General features: G+C 41.3%; 1 protein-coding gene across 3 annotated transcripts; it reads right to left on the bottom strand.

The window, feature by feature from the left end:
• Nucleotides 1-1,720: 1,720 nt before the first annotated feature.
• On the bottom strand, nt 1,721-25,181 carry FGF16 (fibroblast growth factor 16). Of its 3 annotated transcripts, none has more exons than XR_011923469.1 (4): nt 24,741-25,181; nt 12,551-12,654; nt 3,641-4,795; nt 1,721-3,530 (listed from the first exon to the last, which is right to left on the bottom strand). XR_011923469.1 is itself a non-coding variant. In XM_072430964.1 (3 exons), exons 1-3 carry the CDS (start codon nt 25,012-25,014, stop codon nt 4,550-4,552), a joined length of 624 nt encoding a protein of 207 aa, XP_072287065.1. In that variant the 5' UTR covers nt 25,015-25,181; the 3' UTR covers nt 3,601-4,549. The 3 variants fall into 3 exon arrangements, 1 of the variants encoding a protein (XP_072287065.1); XR_011923468.1 differs by having other exon boundaries at nt 1,721-3,489; XM_072430964.1 differs by lacking the exon at nt 1,721-3,530 and having other exon boundaries at nt 3,601-4,795.
• Nucleotides 25,182-26,758: the final 1,577 nt, after the last annotated feature.

Here is a 26,758-nt window from a genome sequence, read left to right as displayed (position 1 = left end):
GTTATGTGACTTGTATGTTAATATTATTAGGTATGGTACATAAAGGATCCTCAGGGGTTGTGTTATGTGACATGTATGCCTTTAATATTAGGTATAGTAGATAAGGGATCCTCAGGGGAAATGTTATGTGACATGTATGCCATTAATATTAGGTATAGTACATAGGGAGGGATCCTCAGGGGTTGTATTGTTTGACATGTATGTCATTAATATTAGGTATGGTACATGAGGATTCCTGTGGAGTGGTGTTATTTGACATGTATGTCATTATTATTAGGTATGGTTCATAGGGGATCCTCAGAGGTTGTGTTCTTTAACATGTTTGCCATTATTATTAGGCGTTTTGTTTCGCAGTAGACCCAAAAAGCTGTTTAAAGTGAACTTACCCTACCTATACAGGGCTTAGTAAAATGTTAGACATGTGCTTTACCCATCCTTAAACTTTTTTTATAAACTTTATTGTTTAGATGGACTTCTGAATTTTTGTTATTGGAGAATCTGCTGAATGACAATTAGATAACGGCTTAGGCCCTCCAATACAGGAGTGATTCTGTATGCCTATAAAGATTGATGGATTTCCTGGTTTTAGTTACAATCTCTGCGCTTTAACTGCTAAGCATTGGATTTTCTCTGTTACAGCAATAAAACTTGGTGGGTCATTATTTATTTTTCTCATGGTAGTTAAGATTTAAATTCCAAAGAATATCATCATTGTTGATCATCAAAAATCATCATTGTCCTGTGTTGTACAATGGAGGAGACGTGGACTTAGCGTACCAACTAACTCAAGCTTGGCTTGGCCAATCCTTTCAGCCTCTTCATTTCTGCTGCTGAACTTCTCATCACTTGGTGAATCGTTTGAACAATTTTATTTTCTGTAAACATATATCTGTGTTTGTAAAAGAGGCCATACATGTGCATGTGTCAAAAAAATGGTCAATGGTATCTGTCCATCAACCAAACCTCACACTGCCAACTCATTTTTTTTTCCTGATTTAGCTGACATGATTAACACACTTATGTGTATTTTAGCATTCTGTCTAACAGGGGGTAGATTTATCATATAAAAAGTCTTACCTACAGAAAAACCATAGACTGCGATGACAATAAATCGTGGAATGCACCCATATAGCTAAAGGTATAAACAGATTATTTTGGTCCAGGCAATGTTTTTTTTATAATTTACTGTCACATTCAATAAAAGCCAACACATTTTGGGGGGTTCCAAAAGGCCATCCTAAACCTTAAGAAAAATGCAGCATTTAAAAATAATTGTAATGTAGAGATAAAGGAGTTTATAAAAGAATAAAATGTGAAATAGTTAATTGGTGGTACAATTTATATACAATAAATACCTAAAATATCTAGAAAACTAAAAAAATATCTATAGGTCGTTAAAACTGCAGAGAAACTTTATGAAATAAAACAATAAGTGAGAAGCTTGTTGTGGACACATTTGGTCAAGGGCTCCGTATATAGCACCTTCAGTAGCATAAGAGCCCAGTCATGGTCCCTGTAGTTCATAGGAAAGGTTCTGATATCATATACGAATTCTAGTCAAGTTCTTTTGATGGAAAAAGTGCAGTGCTCCATACCACCATGCTCCAGTCATCTAGGCATGTTTACATTTTATAGGATTAAAGCTGATGTATTTATAGTTATGGGGATTTTACTATAATCCTACCTATAGCTGCACCATTAGTGGAGGTTAAGTCAAGGCAAGCAGCTAATTCTGCTCCTTGCAATGACAGCACATTCTGTTTGTGTCAACTGTCCACCATTACAACCATCAGAACAATAACAAGTTACAATATAAAGACAATTTTATTGCCAATAAGCTTTTAAAGACTCAAAGTTATTTAATGTGTCAGTAGGACTGTTTTCTCCTCCTGATGAAAAAAAAAATCTGGTCAATAGGCATCTCTCATTAAAAATAAAATTATTTGAAATAAATAAATATATAAAATAAATATCATATACATTTCATAAATAGTTTCATCCTTATGCACAGTATCTATGCTTGCATCTTAACAACGTTCCTTGAAAACAGGAGCATTGTGAGTTCAGGGGTTAGTTCTGCAGAATAGAGCACTCCGACATGATTCATGGGTCTCCGACTTCCAAGGGTAGGATGCATACTCTTCTGCTTTGTAGTCCTCTGTGACCAGACAGCAATGGTTGTCTCTAATCATCCATCCTAGCTAGTTACAGAGTAGTAGATACATTTCTATATGCCACATTACACAGCACAAATATAAAACATTTGACAATTGGCTCTGTTTTAAGTGCCTTTGTTAATTACATACATGCTTGTAAAAAATACAGGGTAGTTTTTATTTTTTTTTTATATGATAAACGAATCTGACACACATTTATCAATCAGTCTGTTGGTATTTAGGGCAATGTAGACTAGGATTTAACAGAACATTAAAGTGAAATATGTCCATAGTCTAATGATGCCACGCTAAAAATGATTTATGGAAAAAAATGAAAAAAGCTAATTCGGTTATAGCTACAAACATGAGCTGGTAGCCAATAGCAATAGCCACTATCTACTATAGAACAAAGCAAATTTGGAAATTTCAAAATCGGTCCTGATGGAGTCAATTCGCTTTTCCCTCTGTCAATAGTGAACTTTCGAGTCCCTCACACCCAAATCATCTCTTGCCCCAATCATTTGTTCACATACTCTCTTTTGTGGTTTTTAACTAAGTTAGCTTCCATTTATTGCTGTAGTACTTTGCACAGGTCTTGATATCTACATTACCCTGAATATCAGTGGTTTCATTTAATGTGTGTGTGTGAAAGATTTGGCTTGAAGCTGAGGAAAGCTGTTACTAAACTGGAAGTGGTATTAAATCTGTGTCAGTATTACTGCTGTAAAATTTGGACAAGGATTTTGTTGATCAGAGTGCAACTAATTGCTCCCCACAGCTTGTAGTCATTGTGTTAATGCTAGTGAACAGATTCAGTGATAGCTCACATTCGTTGAGAATTTTACATGTTTAGTGTCTAGCACAACTTAGTTTTTGATTCAACAATTTGTTAAAAAATGCCAAGTACGTCATTTGTTTTTGTTTACACATACATACACATCATATGGCCAAATGGGAACATCTCACTAAATGCTTGAATGCAGGTGTTAGACCATCATCCATTGTTAGTAGGTGCAAAAATTAGCAAATTGCTACTCTTTGTGCTACATCTTACAAAGACATTGCAGACAAGTGTGCTCTTCCAGCCTTGTGGTCACAGTTTGGTGAAGACCCTTTTCTGTCCCCCCAATAATGTGTCCCGGGGTACAAAGCCCCCTCCATAAAGACATGGGGTCACCAGTTTGGTGTGGAGGAACCTGAGTGTCCTGCACAGAGCCCTGACCTCAACTACTGAAGGTTGTTGGCTTAAAAATGGTGACAAATATGGGCAAATCCCCACTATCAGTACCTGACCTCACCAATAGGGGGCAAATCCCCACTATCAATACCTGACCTCACCAATAAAGGGGCAAATCCCCACTATCAGTACCTGACCTCACCAATAGGGGGCAAATCCCCACTATCAGTACCTGACCTCAGGCAAATCCCCAGTTTAATTCCCTGCCTCACCAATAGGGGGCAAATCCCCACTATCAGTACCTGACCTCACCAATAGGAGGCAAATCCCCACTATCAGTACCTGACCTCACCAAAAGGAGGCAAATCCCCACTATCAGTACCTGACCTCACCAATAGGGGGCAAATCCCCAGTTTAATTCCCTGCCTCGCCAATAGGGGGCAAATCCACACTATCAGTCCCTGACCTCACCAATAGGAGGCAAATCCCCACTATCAGTACCTGACCTCACCAATAGGGCCCAAATCCCCATTATCAGTACCTAACCTCACCAATAGGGGGCAAATCCCCAGAGATCTTTTTCCAGACAATTCCAAATTATTCTCAATGGGAAAAATGTTCCCACCTTGGCACAGGGTGTCCAACCAGCTCATGCAGGTATGATGGTCATGTGCCCACAAACTTAGCCATATAATGTGTATATATATTTGTCAAATATCGTTTTAAAAGACTCAAAATAGAATCTCTCTTTTACATTCTATTGCTTCAAAGTTAAAAAGGACAAATATGTGATCCCCTTTGATAATGCTCTTTTACATTCAAGCACAGTACCATTACTCTTAGCTTAAAGCCACAAGTAACAGACGTAGAAGTAAAACTTCTTACTGCTGTACTGGAGGCTTTAACTCAACCAAAGTCAGGAATGGTTATTTTATTGGCTTCCAGAGACAGGCAACCAGTGGTATACATTTGATGGTCGAGAATGGTACAAAGTACCTATTGTCTTAATATTATTTACAAAAGTAAGTGTCTTCTTAAAATAAAAAGTGGTCTATATTCTGAAGGCCCTCTGCCACTCATCTATGTCACAAACCTTTTAAATTGTTTTCCCACAACTAGTTAAGAAGGATTGTGATTTCAGACAAGCAGAATTTCCAACAGCTCTCCAGTCACTGAGTCCCAGTTATATACAATATAGTCTATAGGCAAGGAAACATCACCTATAGTGGAAAAGGTCTCTATACATGACAGGTATTTTGGAAGGATCCACAGGTCTCGGTAGGAAATGTGTAAATTTCTGGTGTCTTTTAGTCCTGTATCCATCTCTTGGTGAGCCATCTTTATTTAAGGCCACATAAAAATGCCTTTCTGAATCCACGTGTTTATACAAGGTGGATGCGTAAGTGTTGTACCAGTTTTCTTCAAATTGTTCCCGGAATACACACTCTCTGTTTAGCTTTTTCTGTTAAATAGAAGAAAAGAGAAACAAGTTAGGTTCATTTCTGAGAAGGATTGTCAGTAATTTCACAGCTCAACAAAAATTTGACAAGGATTTTTCAATATATTTAGTGTATGTCAGGTCTGCTGAATTCAGAAATGAGATCAGTTACATTGAATTGGCTCTAGTTCTTGTGATACAGGAATCGGAATGAATTGATGTTTTGCATTTTATATAATAAATGTCGCATTATTTTCATGAAACTTTCATTTGCCTTCTTTTTATTCATACATTTTCTTTTTTTACAGAAATATAAGTTCTTCATAAAGTATATTGTTGTATAAATGACCTGAATGTATTTTGCTACATTTGTGGTGAATATTCCCAGCAAAACAGAGAAGAAACATTACAGAATTTGTGAAACAAGCATATTTTGTATATTTTGGTAATAAACTGGGGGACCAAGATAAGTATTGGGCTCCCCATATGGTATACAAAACTTGTGTAGAGTGTCTAAGTCAGTGAAAAAATAGAAAACTGAAAAGTGTGAAATTGGGTGTACCTATGGTATGGCGAGAGCCCAGAAATCATCATAATGATTGTTATTTTTGTGCTGTGAATATAAAAGGTTTCAATCGTTACAAGAAAAACAAGTGGGAGTACGGTGATATGGAATCAGCAAGACGACCTGTGCCGCATGGTGCTGATGTTCCCATAACAGTGTTCAGTCCCGGATATTCCTGTATCCAACATGGAGGATATACAGGGAATGTAATCCAGGAGTTAGCAGTGAATATGAAGTGAATATGTTTCATCAAACCAGCAGTTCTCCCAAAAAGAGCTCAATGATTTAATACGTGACCTAAGTCTGTCACAACAAGCATCTGAACTTTTACCATCCAGGCTAAAAGAAAAGAATTGTCTGAGACTGGAAGATAAAAAAACAGTTTATAGGACAAGAGAGGTGACACTCCGACCATATTTCAGTGAAGATGGAGACTTTGTGTTGTAACATCCCTGGACTACTAGCCCATATGGGAGGACCAGAATACCGAGCAGAAGACTGGCCGCTTTTCATAGACAGATTTAAGTAACTGCAGGATATCTTTTCATTTGAGGTTCTTCTTAAATTTTAAAAAGATCCATAATTTTTTCGTAGGTTCATTTAGCACCGTGGGGCAAGACCTTGTTGTGATCTCGGGCCCCACTATCAAACAATGTATAGAGAGAGTGAAAAATGTCTGGTATAATGGTTTACTGCCTGGAGATTGATCATAGAACCAAAGTGAGCCAGAGCTTACATCCTCAAATTATATGTCTGTGTTCTTCTACAAGAGGATATCAGATTCACTGGAATTACCCCTTACAGAAAACAGACTGAGTTTACTTGGACATATGAGAACATGAGAAAAAACTCAAAATTAAGTTGTTGCAAAAATAATTAGCTGTATTTAGATTAGCAAAAACCTTAAACAAGGTATTCTATTTGATATAAAAGAATATTGTGCTAAAAAAACGTAAGATTCATATATTGCATCTTCTTACTTCATAATTTTCATGGGCACCAATCCTATTTAAATATTTAGGACAGGTCTTACTATGAATACATGGCTGTACAAGGAAATAATGGGCAACAAGGTGGCTCAGTAGTTAGCAGTCTTGCTTTTGCAGCACTAGGTCCTAGGTTTGAATCCCAGCCAGGACATTATCTGCATGGAGTTTGCAGGTTCTCCCCGTGTCTGCATGGGTTTCCTCCCACATCCCAAAAACATGCAGTAAGGTTGGTTGGCTTCCCCCTAAACTGACCTTAGACTGATAACATATGATTATAGTAGGGACATTAGATTGTGAGCTTCTTTGAGGGAGAGTTAGTGACACAACTATGGACTTTGTACAGCGCTGTGTAATATGATGGCACTATATAAATACTGTGTAATAATAATAATGGCATGTCAGACATGGGTTAAAGCCACAACATGCAGGAATGCAATGAATATATATATTGGAGTGTATATTATAGTGACCAAGGTGGGACATATTTACCATTTTTAAGCCAAAGGTGTTCAGTAGGGTTGAGGTCAGGGTTCTGTGCAGGAGATTAGAGTTCCTCCACACCAAACTGGTGACCCCATGTCTTTATGGAGCTTGCTTTGTACGCGGGGGCACAGTCATGGGGGAACAGAAAAGGGTCTTCACCAAACTGGGACCACACAATTGAATTGGCTTTCAAAAAATAATGGTAATGACATTAGATTGTGAGACCGTCTGAGGAACAGTTGGTGACATGACTATCGACTTTATAAAGTGGTTTATTTGTTGCAATTTAATTAAAAAGAATAATTAAATATGATGTAGGACTTGAGGGTACCTTCATTGGGAACACCTGAACTCCATCATTAGGAATGGGCCATAATGTGGATGGTATGATGGTAAGTGGGTCCAAAAACTTTTGGTCACATAGCATTATTCTTTACATTTTATTTTACTGATAAAGTTCCTCTAAACCTAGTTGTTGCCAATGTATCCTTAATATAGTGAAAGGTGTCCCCTTAACCCAATGAGAGGATGCTGCATGTTTCTGCCAACTTATGTCAGTGCATCTACCTGGCACAGCAAAGGTTAACCAGGCTGTGTCCTCCCAGCTGGAGCTCCGCTCAGAAAGTACAAAACCTTGACTTTTTCCTTTGGATCCAGAATGTTTTTCTTTTAGCGTTGCTAATTGTGTCTTTGATCATTTTAATAGGAAAATCTCCACCTGTACACAGATTTTTTGAAGATTGTTCCCTTATGCCTTGGCACAGACAATATATGTTTTCAACATGAATTTTACAGCTTTGACATAAAAGAAGCTGGCTTGCAAGTGACACATCGCAGGGCCCGCTCAAATCCGCTGAGGGAAGAGAGCAGGCCATTTTAGAAACACATTTTTAATCATGAAATGACTACCATATGTATAGATGTTTCTGAAAAGCGAGACTTTGCTGCAAAAAAAAAAGATTTTTTTTTTTGCAAAGTGCAATGCAGATGGAATATCTAGAACCTGGCTGAAATGGGAGATTTGTCTGCATTTTGTTTTGCTCTATTCATCTGGTGCTTAGTCTGGAAAGTGAAATCTAATGACTTATTTGGCAGGAGGTGTTGACAAAGGTAGACCAAATTAGGAAAAGGAATTCTGGTTTCCTTTAACACCTTAAGCTGCTTGGGGTCACAAACCAATATGATCCCAGCAGGTAACCCTTTCAGTGCCATGTGTAATCAACAACGAATGGCTGACTCCTAAAACTGTAAATATTTCAGATGCAAATATAAAAACATTATAATAAAAGAATACATTTTTAAAAAAAGTAATAAAAGTTTTAACATTGAAATCCCAATTTAAAGGTCATTTTCAGTCTTTTCAAATCTGCAGCTTTCATTAAGATAATACCTAGTGATCGAGACCTGAAAATCTTTGTTCAGACAGCTCTTGTTATAGGGTGGCAAAGATCATTTTTTGGTTCCCAGGTGTGCTCCCTTTTTTATCACACAGGTAAAGGCTACAAATGACCATTTTAACACACACGCATGGTCCATTGTTGTCACCATTGTCTTAAAGTTACTTATTGTGCAATGCATTGACTTTTGATTTCACAATAAAAAACTAAATTATTTGACTTAAAATGTATTTATTGATAAATCTTTCAAGTTTTTCTTATTTCTGAATCTTACCCAAGCTACTAATGAGTGGTTATCAGCCCACATAGAGTGAACTCTATCCCTGTTGCTGTTTCTGAATCTTTTTCTGGATATAGCATAAATTGAACCTTCGGGACAAGCTGGCCAAACTTTCTCCTGCAGCAGCAGAGTTCCTGAATGTAGCACATTTCCCTCCCTTGTTTGATGCCAGACTCCGATGAGTTACTAGGGTACCTAATATGACCTAAAGAGGAGGAAGTGAGACTATGGAAAAGTCAAAATAAGTAAGGGACAGAATATATTTTTGGACACTGTTATTTGTTTGCAATACTATGGAAATTAATTTTCAGCACACTGCAAAATAAATGAAAGATAATTACCCCTTGCACTGCTAGAATATACTCACATAGGCATTTATTTGCCACCCACTGCAGTGAACAATGTCACCTCCATTAGATATCCTATTATCACACCAAGCATTGAGTGAATGCGGTAAATGCAGTAAATGCGGCTTCCTGCAACCATACTTCCACACCCCACATAAGACCGTTTTTTACAAAGTGGGGGTGTGCCTGACAAAGTTTATTATTGAGCACTGATTACTTAACACACCTTGGCACCTACTTGACTTTGAACTCACAACTGTTGTAACAAGAAATGGTAAAACTATAAAAATGGACGCTGTTAGTATGATGTCTATGAGAGTAAATTTACCTCTAGGGCTTTAAAGATAAAGTTTTAAAGGGGTTAAATCCATTAGGAGTATATATTTAACCAGCTGCAGAACTAGGGATCTTTCATCCAATTTTCAGATCCTGTTAAATGCACATTTCCAGGCCCCTGGGCACAGGGGAGGTGGAACCGCCGTGTGTAACCTAATTACTGCAGCTTTATCAGGTAAAGTGATCAAGATTTATTTAAATGAAAGAATGTGATTAGCACAAGTCAACACAACTTGATGAAGTGAAATCTGGGTGTGACCGTGCTGAAATGTGAGCAGAAGGGACACAATGTTATTCTGAGCTGTTTGCATGACTTTATCTTGCCGTCGCTTGCTTGCCATTCCTGGTGTTTGCAAGCATAAGGTGCCATCAGTTCCTCTATCATACTGATCCCTGAACAACTGCCACTGAAAATAGTTGCTCTCTATTAATCAGAAAAAAGCAGCCAATCATATTTCAGGTTATACTTCAAGTTAAATAAAATAAATCTAGTGTCCCCATTCCAGTGAGGTATAAAAGGGTCACGTTGGAGGTAATTACAACATTTAGGCTGGAAATAAATGTAAAGCCCAAAATTCAGATTCGGACTTCAGCCACATTTCTGGGTTTATTGACACTGGAGTCATATAGCCATCTGCCAATATTCCAGTGATGGTAATACATACATGTCACTACTGTATGGTGAAAGAGAAGAATGAGGACTGTACCATTTGTATAAAGGTTTTTAAATAAGCAGAGGGAAATTGAAAAGAAGTGTAATAGAACAACGTGCATCGAGCACAAGGGAGATGTGTTCAGTTGTAAGTTGGCATTATTGATATTTTACTTGGTTCTTTTATTATATCAGTCTAGATGGAGAGAGAAGATTGCTGAGTGTTGAAGTTCTCTGACACTTTATCTGAAAAAAAAAGGTAAAAGAGGGGGCACAGGGGGGCTTGAACCTCAGGGGATGGGCATGGAATGAGTTAAACCAGAGGGGGCGCTAAAGAGGGGCACAGGGTGCTTTGTAACTGAAGGAAGGGTAGAGAGGTGATATGGGGGACTAATAGGGAGGGGGCGCTAAAGAGGGGGCACAGGGTGCTTTGTAGCTGAAGGAAGGGTGGAGAGGTGATATGGGGGACCAATAGAGAGGGGGCGCTAAAGAGGGGGTACAGGGTGCTTTGTAACTGAAGGAAGGGTAGAGAGGTGAAAATGGGGGACTAATAGAGAGGGGGCGCTAAAGAGGGGGCACAGGGTGCTTTGTAACTGAAGGAAGGGTGGAGAGTTGAAAATGGGGGACCAATAGAGAGGAGTCGATAAAGAGGGGTCACAGGGTGCTTCGTAACTGAAGGAAGGGTGGAGAGGTAAAAATGGGGGACTAATAGACAGGGGGCGCTTAAGAGGGGGCACAGGGTGCTTTGTAACTGAAGGAAGGGTGGAGAGGTGATATGGGGGAATAATAGAGAGGGGGCACGGAATGGCTTAAACCAGAGGGGGCGCTAGAGAGGGGGCAAAAGGTGCTTTGTAAATGAAGGAAGGGTAGAGAGGTGATATTGGGGACTAATATGCAGGGGGCACAGAATGGCTTAAACCAGAGGGGGCGCTAAAGAGGGGGCACAGGGTGCTTTGTAACTGAAGGAAGGGTAGAGAGGTGATATTGGGGACTAATATGGAGGGGGCACAGAATGGCTTAAACCAGAGGGGGCGCTAAAAAGGGGGCACAGGGTGCTTTGTAACTGAAGGAAGGGTGGTGAGGTGAAATGGAGGAATAATAGAGAGGGGGCATGGAATGGCTTAAACCAGAGGGGGCGCTAGAGAGGGAGGAAGGGTAGAGCTGGTACATGGGGGTTGTAACTGAGGAGAAGTTAAAGAGGGGGCTTGATGTGGTTTCTCACATGCCCGAAGCTAAGTCACCTTTAGAATGTTGTTAGTCAATTATTTTCTGTTAATTGCCCTGAAGAACTGATAGTGGGCATTGTAGAGACACTTGGTGCACAGCAAGCTGTCTGGAGTGACTAATCCCCCCCTCCAGTACATTTTGTGGGACAACAGATTGAATTGCATAGTCAAGCATACATGAAAAATAAGGTAAATTAGTTTTTCTATAATATATAATTTTGTTCACTGCCATAGTCTGTTTATTTGTGATTACACGCTCCCATTTACCCAAACTTAAGCTGCGTACACACTTCCAATTATTATCGTTGGTAAACGAACGACGAACGATCCTGCACGATATCTGCGAACGATCGTATGGCACCGATCCTGTACATACAGATAACGACACGATCGTTCGAAGATATTGTACACACGATAGATGCGATCGTTTGAACGATACAGGAAGTGACGTGCACCACAGGAAGTGAGTGAACGTTCGTTCACCGCGCATGCTCAGACCATGGACGATCACTGAACGACCGTACACACGATAGATGGTCAACGATCGTCGTCCAATCCGATCCGCCGGTCCGGTCGTTCATTTCCAACGACTATCCTCGTTCGTCGGCGTCGTTGGATACTTTTTTTACGAACGATTTTTGGCCAATCGGTCGTTCGTCGTTCGTTTCCAACGATAAAAATTTGAAGTGTGTACGCAGCTTTAGGCTACATATACACATGCAATAATTGTCGTTGGAAACGATCTTTCACAATCCTTTCCACTGACTAATGACTGCACAATGCATGAACGTGCTCTGTACATACAGCACCATTCTGCTCTATGGCGAGGGGAGGAACAACAGAGCGGCACCCGGCTGTGCTCTCTCGCTTCACTTGCATTGCGATCATTCATCGTCTTTGCATCTGCCAGGACAGTCGTTTGGACGATGGAAGACGAGCGCTGTACACATGCCAGATTCTCTTCCGATATCAGCCCTGAGCTGGTTATCAAACGAGAACCATTGCACGTCTGTTTAAAGTTTTGAATAGACTGGGGAAGGTTCCAGAACTGTGGGGATTTTATTGTGGTTTGTCTGGGGATATTCACACTCTTTATTAGACATAGTGATCATTGTCACAGTCATTCAAAATGATAGTCAAATACATTATTTTGAGTTGTCACCAGAAAAGAAACACAAGGTCAATGTGGGGTTTAGGGAGGATATTACAGAATATTTACTAAAGGATTAAATAGACAAATTGAATTATAATCTTACAAGGAATGTTTCACTTAGTTTAGTACATGAGTTAGAGCTCCGCTTTTTTTTTTGTTTTGTTTTCTTGCACGGCATTAGGTATTCTTGACAAAATGAATTTTCATCAAGCTAAGTGAATTACCTTTTGTCAGGTGAACATCAAGTGAACAGTCTGAACTCCAACAGTAATTTACACATTACACATTGTGTCTTTAATTACTTTATCTCAACTGTACTTTTGTAGTAAGGCATCAAAGAGTCAAACTTACCGACCCATACAGTTCACCTCTCTCATTCATTCCCAGGTAGAGACCAGATTCCACACCGCGGATACTGACAAGACCAACAGCCAGGCTAATGAATTCCAAAATTCCTAAAAGACAATAATTTAAATATAATTAGCAGTGACAAAAGTCAGGGAATGTTACAAAATGTTTAGCCAAAACACATAGTAATCAGGATTATTCATTCCTTGTATCGGTCAATTTGTATCATGTTTTTGAAGATTTGTATCCACCTCGTTTCGGGGATTAAAGGCCCCCTTCTTCAGGGCTTCACACATTACAGAGCAATTGCTCTGGGAGTATCCTGCATTCTGCATTGCGTATGTCCAAGGATATAGTCCCTATGAGCAGGATAAGAGATGCAGCAGCCAGGGCTATACATGCTGGGAATTAGGAATAATTAATTATTCGGAAGCATACAGAAACAACCCTGATGTTAAAATGTTTACTTATGGAGAACAGACACTGAGCTGTCAATATGCGTGTGGGGGGAATCAGCCATGTGTGCAAAGATTTTCCAGCAAATGTTGTTCTGATATTATTTGCACCCTTAGGGTAACCTTGAATTGCCTCCTGTAGATTTTCTATGATGATGTATATCTATGATCTGCTACATGCAGCATAATAAATGAAACAAATCACACTATTTCCCATGAAACGTTCGGTGTGGTTAGCATATCCTACCTAGAGACAACAATCTGTGACTACTGACACGTCTTCTGGGTTATCAACAGAAAATGCAGAATGCAAATAAATATTGAGAGGTAACTAAAAATAATAGCTAAATCTATTTTTTACCAACTAGTTGTTAGTGAATTTTGTATGAATGCAAACACTCCTTTCCAAAATGCAAATTGTATTAAACTTGAAAACATTTCTGATATGTCATTATTATATTCCTGATATCATCAAAAAGCCCTCTCTGACCTATAGATAGTGACCCTGCCTAGGCTTAGATGATTTCATCAGTCTGCTGCACCCAGGTGGAAGCTTTTCCTCAGTCTGCTCTTCCCAGTGGTAATACTGCAACACTGTAACACATTTGGATGAGACATTTGTGAACACCAAGCCAAGAACTGCACAGACAGCAGGTCTTACATGATTGTGTCACCTCAGTCCAGGAAGAAGTTTGGGACCCTGGATTGATGCCCTAACAAAGATGTTTTATCCGTCTGTAGAAAAAAGTAGATTGTGACATTGTCAGGGGGAGTACCATGATTTCTGTGAGAGGTAATAAATATCTGAAAATGCCACACTGACACATGCTGCACTTTTCATTAATAAAAATATTTACCTAATGCCTGTTCTACTTGAAGATTCCACAATGCAGTCATAATATCTGCAAATCTTGAGGAAGGAATGAATTAGGAAGGCAACCATAACAAACTCTTGCAGCAGTTGCACCTTGCTGATTCACATTATAGCTGATGTCCTCGTTTGAATATTTAAACTTTGCAGAAAAAAAGCCTGCGGAAAATAATGTTCTATTCTGGGAAATTTGTACCGGCACATCTGTTTTGTGGTAGCTGGTAAACAGAAGATGAGTATCTTGTTTGCCTCTGGTAATGATAGGAAAATAATATGAAAAGGAAAAGTACTAAAACATAAACATTTATTTGGGGATTTGGTAAATCAATCTACTTTGTATCAATTTATGTCCACAAAGGATAGGAAAGGCCTGGTGATAGCACAGATGGAAAAAATATTTTCTTACACATGTGTTCCATGGTGGACATCATATAATTCTGAGTACATGATGAGCTGCACATGTGTTCCATGATGGACATCATATAATTCTGCTGCACATGTGTTCCATGGTGGACATCATATAATTCTGAGTACATGATGTGCTGTACCAGTGCTCTTCAGCTTTGTACTGATTAAAAAGCATGAGTAGAGGAAGAGCCAGAATCTCACATTCATTACATAGAGAATAATTCATGCTTTTACACTAAGAAAGCTGGCATGGCGACTTTCAGTGTTCTTTATCTGCTTATCCTTAAATATCAGAGATTTGGAATGATAGTTCTGGCAGTGAGATTTGGTCAGAGTGGCCAGAGGTGAGGGAAATTCATTTCATCCTGGTAAAATTTTTCCAAATGTTCCTTTTGTAATACCAACTCCAAGCCTAAAAATATGTCACCTGCAAGAATGGCCGGCCACTTTTCTCCAGGGAGTCACCACAATTGCCCTAATGGTAATGTGATCAAATCTTTGGAATTGATTATAAAATCATGAATAATTTGGACACATTGCTGAATAGAATAATGCAGGCAGTCAGTGAGTGGCGTTATATGGAGACTGGTGTCTCAGTTAGGCTGAGTTCTGCTCATACCCCTTTGTACTTGTACTGGGCAATCTTCAAACAGAGGTTTGGACACAAATCTATCTCCTGCCTTTTAATTAAACTTTGGCTGCTTCCTAGCTCTCTGATACTGCTATGTGTTTTTTAAAATTTGCATGCTTTTTTTATCTCCTTTTCTATTCCTAGCTGCTAATCCCCTCCAACCTCCATCAACCACTCACTGACTACATGCATTCAGTCCACCATTGCTCTGGCTTCTTAATGGTGACAACAATGTACAATGTGCATCAACATAGATATGTGGAGTCCCTACCAGGGGAACATGTGACAGTACAGGAGCACAGAACAAAGACCTTCCAGGTAGGCCGGGGATTATTGCAATGTCAAAACTGCATTTAAGAATAAATAGACCAGAAATTGCTTCACCACGTTAAAGCTTCTACATGGACTTTTTGATTAGGTTTACTTTTACATTATCAGCATTCTTTTCACATACTTATTGTAATTTTCTATGTTAATGGACATGTATGTTTTCTAATATAAGCCACACTGTGCACAGGAACCTTCACCCACCTACTCAGACAAGTATTCGATACTCGGTGCACCCCACTTTCACTCCTCCACCTCATGGCCTCTGGTTGATTCTGTAATTTGGATGCAATTATACCATTTTTCATCACTGGGGACTATTTTAGATGTTTTACATATTAAAAAAGAAGTTTTCTTTTCTGTGTTTGAACTGAATTTTGGGTGTTGTGTGTCTATCGTCTTGCACACCACCAAATTTCTGGCCTCTCCACTGGCCTTATATTTTCTGCCATGTGCAGACTTAACAGTAAATGTGTGTCCGTAATATAATTTTTATTGTCATTATTATTCTCCTTATTTATATAATTAGTTTGTATATTTGTATTATTATTATTTTTTATTTATGCAGTGCTGATATCTTATTCCAGGCTAAATGAATCAGCTGCACTCTCTGCATAGACACAGATTTCCAATAAATGCTATCGAGCTTCTCTCAATTCCATGGCACAAACATTCATTTCACACTGCCTTGGGGAGCAACGTAACACACAATCCCACCAAGTCTCATATTGACCGTCTAGACATGTTCACTCACACGGATAGAGGGAATGAAACACTTGTGTAACAGGCTGAAAACCCCGAGTGGGGAACAAAGAACAGGTGGAGCTCATACAGCTACCCCCAACGTGTCTTGTCCTGGACAATCTCACACCCCTAACCAGTCAGTTCATCATTACATTTGGCTCCTTTCCCTATAGATGCTGTGTCCTGCACTATATTTCTTCTTTATACCTTTACATTTTTATTCATTATTCAATTCGGAAGGCAAGTCTACAAGTTTTTACAGGTTTGCGTATCTAGGGCAGCACAATGGTTAGCACTCTGGCCTTTGCAGCAATAGGTAACTGACTTAAATCTGGATCCAGGATACTATTTGAAGCAATTTGCATGGATTTCCTCCCACACCTCAAATACATGGAATGAGGTGAATTGGCTTTCCCTCAAAATTATATTAGACCTTGTTAAAGAAATGGCTATGGGCTGTTTCCAGAGATGCCACGTGACACAGAAATCAATAAGGTTGTTCTGACAAAAATTTCTCCTAGAGGTTGCAAACAAGGCGGAATGTTATAGGATAGATATCGGTGGCTCATCATAGATTGATGGGTTCTTTGAATACGATATTTCCAAAGACAGTATTGTGCCCACTTGTACCAATGCTCACAAAATGACAAGGTACCTGACATTTACATTATAGATTGGTAATTCACATGCAGAACATAAGACAAATCTGAGTATTCCAATAACAAGAACAAAAGGCAAAGTGGTGCTACCATTGGAGGTTTGGTTTGATGAACCATTCAGGACCCCGAGTTTACCCCATCAAGTAGAGTCCTGACTGGGTTCTTTAAGCCTTTCACTCCCCTCTTCCCACATGGCTCCTTCACACCATCAGTGATTCCCCAAGGCACCCAAAAGTCATCATTCCAAACCCACTCTATGTTAATAAAGTGGCCCCATATTCCGTCTGTTCATTGTAGCTTGGCCCATGTGTTCACATTACAGCCCCATGCCAATCTCATTACTGGATCACATTGTACAATTTATTGACAATATGTGAAGCAAAGGAATGGTCTGTAAATGTCTATGGGATTCTTCATTTGTTTAGGATTTTTTATTGCACTTTGAGCTTTCCCTCCCATCCATGATGGTCAAGTTTCTTGTTCCCCCAATTGGCTATACTATGCTTTGGTACAGATAACACAGGCCCTGGAACCATAAAATAAAGGGAACGTCCCTTGAACCCTAAAATAAGGGGGAGTCCCTGGAACGCTAAAATAAAGGGGAGTCACTGGAACCCTAAAATAAAGGGGGAGTCCCTGGAACCTTACAATAAAGGGAGAGTGCCTGGAACCCCAAAATAAAGGGAGAGTCTCTGGATCCCTAACATATTGGGGAGTCCCTGGGACCCTAAAATAAAGCCAAGTCCATGGAACCCTATAAAAAAGAAGAGTTCCTGGAACCCTAAAATAAAGGGAGAGTCCCTGGAACCCTAAAATAAAGGGGAGTCCCCAAAACCCTAAAATAAAGGGAGAGTGCCTGGAACCCCAAAATAAAGGGAGAGTCTCTGGATCCCTAAAATATTGGGGAGTCCCTGGAACCCTAAAATAAGGTGATGTCCATGGAACCCTATAAAAAAGAAGAGTCCCTGGAACCCTAAAATAAAGGGAGAGTCCCTGGAACCATAAAACAAAGGGAAAGTCCCTGGAACCCTAAAATAAAGGGGAGTCCCCAAAACCCTAAAATAAAGGATAGTCCCTGGAACCCTAAAATAATGGGAAAGTCCCTGTAACCCTAAAATAAGGGGGAGTCCCTGGAACCCTAAAATAAAGAGGAGTCCCTGGAACCCTAAAATAAAGGGGAGTCCCTGGAACCCTAAAATAAAGAAGAGTCCCTAGAACCCTAAAATAAAGGAAGAGTCCCTGTAACCCTAAAATAAAGGGAGAGTCCCTGGATCCCTAAAATAACAGAGAGTCCCTGGAACCCTAAAATAAATTGAGAGTCCCTGGAACCCTAAATTTCAGTATTACCTTGAGACAGGAGCTCAGCAATGAGTGGTGCCAAACCAAAGGCATAATAATATCTACAGGGTGATAATATTGGTGGGAACATTACAATACAATGGAAATATTCATAAGCCAGTGAAGCTTTTTACATTGCGGTATTTTCGTACAAATCGCATTTCTTGCCCCTAAAATGACACAAAAATTGTGTAAAATATATTATATTTATATATTATATATCTATAGATTACAGGTAAACTCCATTGCTAAAATCCCATACAAGCTATACCATGGGATTGTCATTTTCAGTCCTTTTAAATCTGCAATAAAATTATTCTTCGTGAACCTACCATGAGGGTCCTTGTTCAACTTCCTGTTACAAGGTGACAACAATCTGTCTCACGTAATAATTGTACTTTCTAAGTTTTTACCGCATGACACAGATTTTTGGCTACAAATGGTTGTGTAAGCACACATTACACAGACAGGGCCCATCAGGAAACTCACTCTGAGATTACTTAGTGCATATGGACAGCAGCAAAGAATTATTATAAAGAAGGAAAAATTGGATTCTAAGGAAAAAAGTGAGAATAATACTCAGAAACAAAAACGTATAGTTTACTTGTAACTTTTTTGAACTCAGATTTCATCTGTGTCTATGAATCTCTTGATCAGGAAATGTGTCTCTTTCCATATATTATATATGCACAAAGGGTAGATATGCTGGGTGCTGATTTTGGAAAAGGAATTTGGGGAGGGCAGGACCTGGGATAAATTGACTAATCCCAGACATTCCTGAAAAATGTTTTTTTGTGCACCTGCAGAAAAAAAAGGGAAGTCGGCAAAAAAAATGTCGACATTTCTTGAAAATGAGCACATTTGTTTAGCATTTCAATTCTACCCAAGCGGAAACTGGAAAGGAGAGATGATTTATATTAATCGTGTAATGAGTTTTGTATGTGGCACTGGCGGCTGTGTTACTCAGCTGGTATGCAGGTTGGCAGGGAAGGGGTTAACCCTTCCATGGCCGGACCCTGACAGGATGGTGGTGGGAACAGACCTAGAGAGGAAGGACACCTGTTTCCTTTTGGGTGGGTCACAGACTATGGGAGCATGGGAGAGGGTCACACTGCAAATCCACACCTGACATTCCCCCTGCACCGGGGAGCAAACCTTAGGTGGAGCTAATGGTGAAAGAGGTGAAATAGCAATAATAGCTGGAGTCACACAACAAAAGCCAAGTCCATTGTCTCATGATTGGAACATATATATATATACCTTTATGTATTCTGTGATATACAAATATAAATCTTTAGTCATTGTGGAAGATCATTAGAAGTTGCTACAATTTAATTTTTCCTGGTGCAGAATTCCATATTTTCAATGTTACATCTAATGTGTTATCACTCAATTCTATGTGAAATAACTGATTCCTAACAGACCCTTTTTTTATAGTTAAAGCCTTGTTTCAGACTGAATAGAAAAGTGTTATCCACCCTGCCACCCTGTCAAGTACCCAACGCGTTTCACAATATGGCTTTCTCAGATAGAGACTTAAATTATGCAAGTGAGTCATGAATCCTTTGCATTGGACTACCCATTTGAAGACAACACTTCTGTCTCCATCACAGGCAGTTATTCCTTTTCATGCACCCCCGAGTAACCTTTACCCAGAACTCATACCATCTAGGAAGTCTTTTTCATTATCACAATCCTTCCCTTATTGGGCACTGATAATATGCAATATTTTGCACAACACCAACTGTCAACTGGGATTCATGACTCACTTGCATAATATAAGTCTCTATCTTCCCTGAGGAAGCTTACAACATATTTTTCTTGTATATATCTTTTTAACTATAAATAAATATTGCACAACCATATGTTTAAAAAAAGCCCGGCTTTGCCTGGTATTTCTCTATAACTCTCTATAACTGGCTACAGAGAAATATTACTGCTACCATTTGGAAATTGCCTCCCCTGTCCGTCTCTGGCCATTCTATATCTTTGATCTAGGACATACTGTAGTCATAAAAAACAACAACAAAGAAAGGCAATCAGCACGTCAAGCAATGGCATATTCCCTGGCAGTCACCAACAACCAATAGCAGCACTCAATGCTTAGCGTGACCACAGAACATGTACAGGTGGCATGGTGGGTCAATGGAGGACTTGCATGTCTGACCTATCGGTCCACAACACTGATTATAACGATTCAGGATTGGGCAAAGATTGTCAGCTAGGATTTTTGGAAAGGTAAATAATTGGATAGGGTGAATATTCTCTTTTTGTTCATAAAAGTGATATTACAGCGAATCACCAATGAAAAAATAAAGTAGGCATAGCAAATAGTACGTGAAGATGGAAATGCAAAGGGAATATAAGGAACCCATAATTGCTTAGATACAATGCAATCTCCTTAGTAAAAACTAAACACTTTTTTTTTACAACTTCAATGTACAACCAATGTACTACAACAATGTAAATGCAAGATAATGATAATATTATCAAGGAAAAACATATTACCAGTCTGAAATCGACCACAAACTAGATTACTACAAAGAATTGAGTCATTTACTTCTAAAGCCTCTGATGCTCATTTGCCCCAACAAACTGATTTGGGTAATTATAAAACAAAAAATGAATTATCCACTTAAAAAACTGGAAGTACACATTTAAATATATTATTTATTTAAATATAAATATAAAAATAAATTAGATTAAAGTCACTATAAGCCAACACAAGAAGTGTTACAGATTCTTCCTGTACAACAATTAGAAACTAGCCTTACTTCATGCATTGGCATCAAATCTTGTCTCTGACTTCTGTAAAGTCATGAAAGGTTTGAATATAACACAGGGATGGCAGCCATTAATGGGCAGTTGATAATTGCTAATCCATACAAGGAGACAAACTCAGGTAAAAGCAGGAACCAATCTACTAAAGAATTGACCATTGACCAACACAATCTTCCCAACCAAGTATCATCAACCCCAACACAACCTCCTGATACACATACTACACTTAAATGTGTCACTGGTGGAGGTACGGACAGATTTTTACCCATAAATATTAGAAATCACAAAAAAGCAATTTGTCATATGCATTTGGACCCATTCAAGAATTCATCAGAGGGTACCTGCATTCAATGTCTTCAGATTTTTATACAATAAAGCACAGATATTGGGGAAAGGGGTAAAGCAGGTATGCGGAAGGGATTGGAGACCCCATTATCTGAGCACATTTATCATTACTGAACAATAATGTAGAACTCTGAACATCGCAACTTGATACAACCTCCAACTAATCTTTCATTTCACGTGCTCTCTATAGAAAATCTTGAAATCCCAGAACAATGTAAGTATGTTGTCTGACATTTAAAAGCAGCCACTGATTCTGGGAACCTAAAACTGTCATCCAAAGAACAAACATTCTGCAGGAAATTGGATGTGTAATCACTGGCATCGAATTGCAAACTAAATATCAGCTTGTGAGAGACATCAATAAATGAGGAGCCAGGGATGGGAAAGAGATAAGAAGAGGCAAGTACAGGGAAGGGATGTGAGGGATGAAAGGTGCCAGCTATGGGAAAGGGATGGGAAGTGCCTGGTATGAGGCAGGATGGTGAAAACTACCAGGTACAGGCAAGGAATGTGGGGTGCTAGGTATGGGAAATGAAGGTGAGAAGCCAGGGATGGGGAAGGGATGAAAGGTGTCAGGTATGTGTAAGGGATGGAAAGGTGCCATGTATGGGAAAGGAAGGTGAGGTGCCAGGTATGTGCAAGGGATGGGAAGTTCCCAGATATAGGAAAGGGATGAAAGGTGCCAGGTATGTGGAAGGGATGGGAAGGTGCCAGGTATGGGAAAGGAAGGTGAGGGTGCCAGGTATGGGAAAGGAAGGTGAGGTGCCAGGTATGGGAAAGGGATGGGAAGTTCCCAGATATAGGAAAGGGATGAAAGGTGCCAGGTATGGGAAAGGAAGGTGAGGTGCAAGGTATGGGAAAGGGATGGAAGGTGCCAAGTATGAGGAAGGGATGGGAAGGTGCCAGGTATGGGAAAGGAATGTGAGGTGCCAGGTATGGGAAAGGGATGGGAAGTTCCCAGATATAGGAAAGGGATGTGAGGTGCCAGGTATGGGAAAGGAAGGTGAGGTGCCAGGTATGGGAAAGGGATGGAAGGTGCCAAGTATGAGGAAGGAAGTTGAAAGTCCCAGGTATGGAGAAGGGATGTGAGGTGCTAGGTATGAAAAATGAAAGTAAGGAGCCAGGGATGGGGAAGAGATGGGAAGGTACCAGGTATGGGGAAGGGATGGGTGGTGCTAGGTATGGGAAATAAAGGTTAGGAGCCAAGGATGAGGAAGGGATGGAAGGTGCCAGGTATGTGGAAGGGATGGGAAGGTGCCAAGTATGGGAAAGGAAGGTGAGGTGCCAGGTATGTGGAAAGGATGGGAAGTGTCAGGTATGAGGAAGAAAGGTGATAGTACCAGGTATAGGGAAGGGATGTGAGGTGCCAGGAACAGAGAAAAAATGTGAGATACCAGGTATGGGAAAAACATACGGGGAGCCAGGTATGGGGAAGGGATGTGAGATGCCAGGTATAGGATCCTGTGAACCAAGTATAGGGAAGGGGATGGGATAGGAGGAGCTATGTATGAGGAGGGGATGTGAGGTGCCAGGTATGTGGAAGAGATGTGAAGAGCCAAGTACTGAAAAGAGATAATGGAAGCCAATAATGGACAGGGGAGGAGTAGTGGAGGTATGGAAGAGGAATGTGAGGTGCCAAGAATAGGGAACGGATATGAGGAGTCAGGTATGGGGGGGGGGGGGGGGGTGAGATGCCAGGTATGGGGAGGGAGACAAAGGGACAGGCATGAAAAAGAGATGTGAGGAAACATGGGGAATAGTATGGGAAAGAGATATGGGAAGACACAAATTGGGAAAGAATGTGAAGAGCCAAGCACAGGGAAGGGCTACGAGGAGCCAGGTATGGGTAAGGGATGTGAGGAGCCAGGTATGGGGAAGGGATGTGAGGAGCCAGGTAAGGGGAAAGGAGGTGAAGAGCCATGTATGAGGAGGGGTGTGAGGAGCCAGGTATGGAGAAAGGATATGAAGAGCTAGGTATGGGGAAAGGAGGTGAGGAGCCAGGTATGGGGAGGGATGTGAGGAGCCAGATACGGGGAAGGGATGTGAGGAGCCAGGTATGGGAAAAGGAGGTGAGGAGACAGGTATGGGGAGGGATGTGAGGAGCCAGGTATGGGGAAGGGATGTGAGGAGCCAGGTGTGGGAAAAGGAGGCAAGGAGCCAGGGATGGGTAAATGATGTGAGGAGCCAGGTATGGGGAAAGGGATGTGAGGAGCCAGGTATGGGGAAAGGAGATGATGAGTCAGGTATGAAGAGGGATGTGAGGAGCCAGGTATGGGGAAAGGAGATGAGGAGGTAGGTATGGGGAAGGGATGTGAGCAGCCAGGTATGAGGAAAGGATGTGAGGAGCCAGATATGGGTAAATGATGTGAGGAGCCAGGTATGGGGAAGGGATGTGAGGAGACAGGTATTGGGAAATGATATGAGGAGCCAGGTATGGGGAGGGATGTGAGGAGCCAGGTATGGGGAAGGTACGTGAGGAGCCAGGTATGGGGAGGGATGTGAGGAGCAAGGTATCGGGAAAGGAGGTGAGGAGGCAGATATGGGTAAATGATGTGAGGAGCCAGGTATGGGGAAAGGATATGAGGAGCCAGGTATAGGGAAGGGAAATGGGGAGCCAGGTATGGGGAGGGATGTGAGGAGCCAGGTATGGGGAAAGGAGATGAGGAGTTAGCTTTGGGGAAAGGAGATTAGGAGTTAGGTATGGGGAAGGGATGTGAGGAGCCAGATATGGGGAGAGGAGATCAGGAGTCAGGTATAAGGAAAGGAGATGAGGAGTCAGGTATGGGGAAAGGAGATTAGGAGCCAGGTATGGGGAAGGGAGATGAGGAGCCAGGTATGAGGAGGGATGTGAGGAGACAGGTATTGGGAAATGATATGAGGAGCCAGGTATGGGGAGGGATGTGAGGAGCCAGGTATGGGGAAAGGAGATGATGAGCCAGGTATGGGAAAGGAAGGCAAAGAAACAGGTATGAAAAAGGAGATGAGGAGCCAGGTATGGGGAAAGGAGGTGGGAAGCTAGGTATGGGGAAGGTAGATACGGAGCCAGGTATGAGGAAAGAAAGAACCAGGTATGAAAAAGGAGATGAGGAGCCAGGTATGGGGAAAGGAGGTGGGAAGCTAGGTATGGGGAAGGTAGATACGGAGCCAGGTATGGGGAAAGGAGATGAGGAGCCAGGTATAGAAAGGCATGTGGGGAGCCAGGTATGAGGAAAGGAGATGAGGAGCCAGCTATAGGGAGGCATTTGGGGAGCCAGGTATGGGGAAAGGAGATGAGGAGCCAGGTATGGGGAAAGGAGGTGGGGAGCAAAGTTTGAGGAAAGGAGATGAGGAGCCAGGTATGGGGAGGCATGTGAGGAGCCAGGTGTGGTGAAAGGGGATGTGGAGCCAGGTATGGGGAAAGGAGGTGAGGAGACAGGTCTAGGGAGGCATGTGGGGAGCCAGGTATAGTGAAAGGAGATGAGGAGCCAGGTATGGGTAAAGGATATGAGGAGCCAGGTATGAGGAAAGGAGATGAGAAGCCAGGTATAGGCAAATGATGTGAGAAGACTAGCTTGGAAAATGAAGCAAGGGAACAGGTATGGGAAAGGAATGTGAGGAGCCCGGTATGAGGAAGGGTTAGATCAGGCATCCTTACCGAACCTACTGTGGTCCTGTCTGGTGCCATGCACGGTCCCGTTGGGGAAGATCTCCAGGTGGAAGCCGGTCCTGCAGTAAAGCTGCCTCCTCCTCAGGATACCCTTCAGGTGGGCGAAGTCAGTGGGAGATCCCCTTTGCAGTCTCCCTTCTATCTGCCCCAGCCTCTCATTCAGGAAGCCGGGAGAGTCAGCAAGAGCAACATTCCCAAAAGATGAAGAAAAGCCATGCAAGTCTAGATCCAGAGATGCCAAGAAGCCACCAATGTCTGCCATGGCAGAGGATTGTGAGGGAGACTCTCCGAAGCTCTGCACGTGCTCACTTGGGGACTTAGAGAAGAACTTTGCTGTCCATGAATGTGGCCAGTCCTGTGGGCTCCAGCAGTCCCTGTGTGCAGTCCTTAAGCCTCTTCATGGATCTCCTCTTACTTTTCATAGCTAAGTCTGAGATGAAAACTGCACTTTATATACATAACACACTCCCCTCAACATTCACTTACTGGAGATTTAAATACAAGCCACACCTCATTATTATTCCCCTTGGCTGCAGCGTTTTCCCCTCTCTGATCCATTTAGCTGCTCTGCCTCCTTTTATTATAAAAAGGGAAAAATGTGCACATGGCAGCGGAGCAGAGCAGAGATTGGCAAGGAGCCTGCACAGAGCAATGATGAAATCATGTGTGTCACCATGCGGAGGGCTCCCAAAACTTCCAGGTGTCTGATCGGTCCCAGGGATTGGAGGCACCCGGGCAAAGCATGGCAATGGGGAAAATGATCCTGCGGAGTTTATGGCTGGATTTTACAAGGAACGATATATGAGAGCAGCAAGAGGTCTGTCCCCCTCTTCATGTTCACAACAGGTGTTTCCCCTTTGTCATAGCAAAACCGGGGCTGCAGCTGTTTGGGGACACCGAGGAGGGACTATGTGATACTGGGGGTAATCTGGGGGAGATAATAGGGGATAGGTGGGACTGTGTGATATTGGGGGGATAATAGGGGGATAGGTGGGACTGTGTGATATTGGGGGGATAGGTGGGATGTGTGATATTGGGGGGATAATAGGGGGATAGGTGGGACTGTGTGATATTGGGGGTAATGTGGGGGGATAATAAGGGGATAGGTGGGATTGTGTGATATTGGGGGGATAATAGGGGGATAGGTGGGACTGTGTGATATTGGGGGTAAATGGGGGAGATAATAAGGGGATTGGTGACACTGTGTGATATTGGGGACATAATAGGGGGATAGATGGGACTGTGTGATATCAGGGGACATAATAAGGCGATAGGTGGGACTGTGTGATATTAGGGAGATAATAGGGGGAAAAAATCAATATTATCAATTGTAAAATCAATAATATATATTTTACATTTTAACCTGGGGATTCCCTCTGATGGATAATAATAATTCATAATCCAAGATTTCTATGTGATTGGTATTAATCTATATTCTGTATATACCATTTGGTCGGAAATATTACAATTTTACCAATAGAGGAGTACTGATGTAATACTCGAGGCAGGCACTAGGCGGCGATGTTCGCTCTCACGTGCCGGGCTCAGTGCACCTGCTTGGAGCTCAGCGCCGCGGCATCTTTGTCGGTCTGTCTGCGGTCTCGCTGCGGTTAGATGTCTCATTGTGGAGCTGGGACTGCAGGGTCGTCTCTGGGGGAGGGCCACACAGTGCCTCAAATACACTTATTGGTTGTTTCAAAATACAGACAGAAACATTTGCAACTTTCTCCCCTCCTATTGTGTGATTCTTCCTTTACCTCTTAGATTGTAAGCTCTTCAGGGAGGGGTCCTCTCCTCCTCCTGTGTCTGTATCTGTCATTTGTAAGCCCTATTTAATGTACAGCGCTGCATAATATGTTGGCGCTATATAAATCCTGTTTTTTATCATTAATATTAATAATAATAAACCTTCTATCATTTCCTAGTATGGGGGTGGGGGGTAATGGTGACATACTACTTTGGTGAAGGTTTATGGTGATTTAGGGTCATTTCAGTGAATCTCAGCA

This window comes from Pyxicephalus adspersus, chromosome Z (genome assembly GCF_032062135.1).
Source record: "Pyxicephalus adspersus chromosome Z, UCB_Pads_2.0, whole genome shotgun sequence".
In the NCBI taxonomy this organism is placed as follows: domain Eukaryota; kingdom Metazoa; phylum Chordata; class Amphibia; order Anura; family Pyxicephalidae; genus Pyxicephalus; species Pyxicephalus adspersus.
The sequence above is the reverse complement of the archived record's forward strand: the minus strand, read 5'-3'. Positions and strand labels throughout refer to the sequence as shown.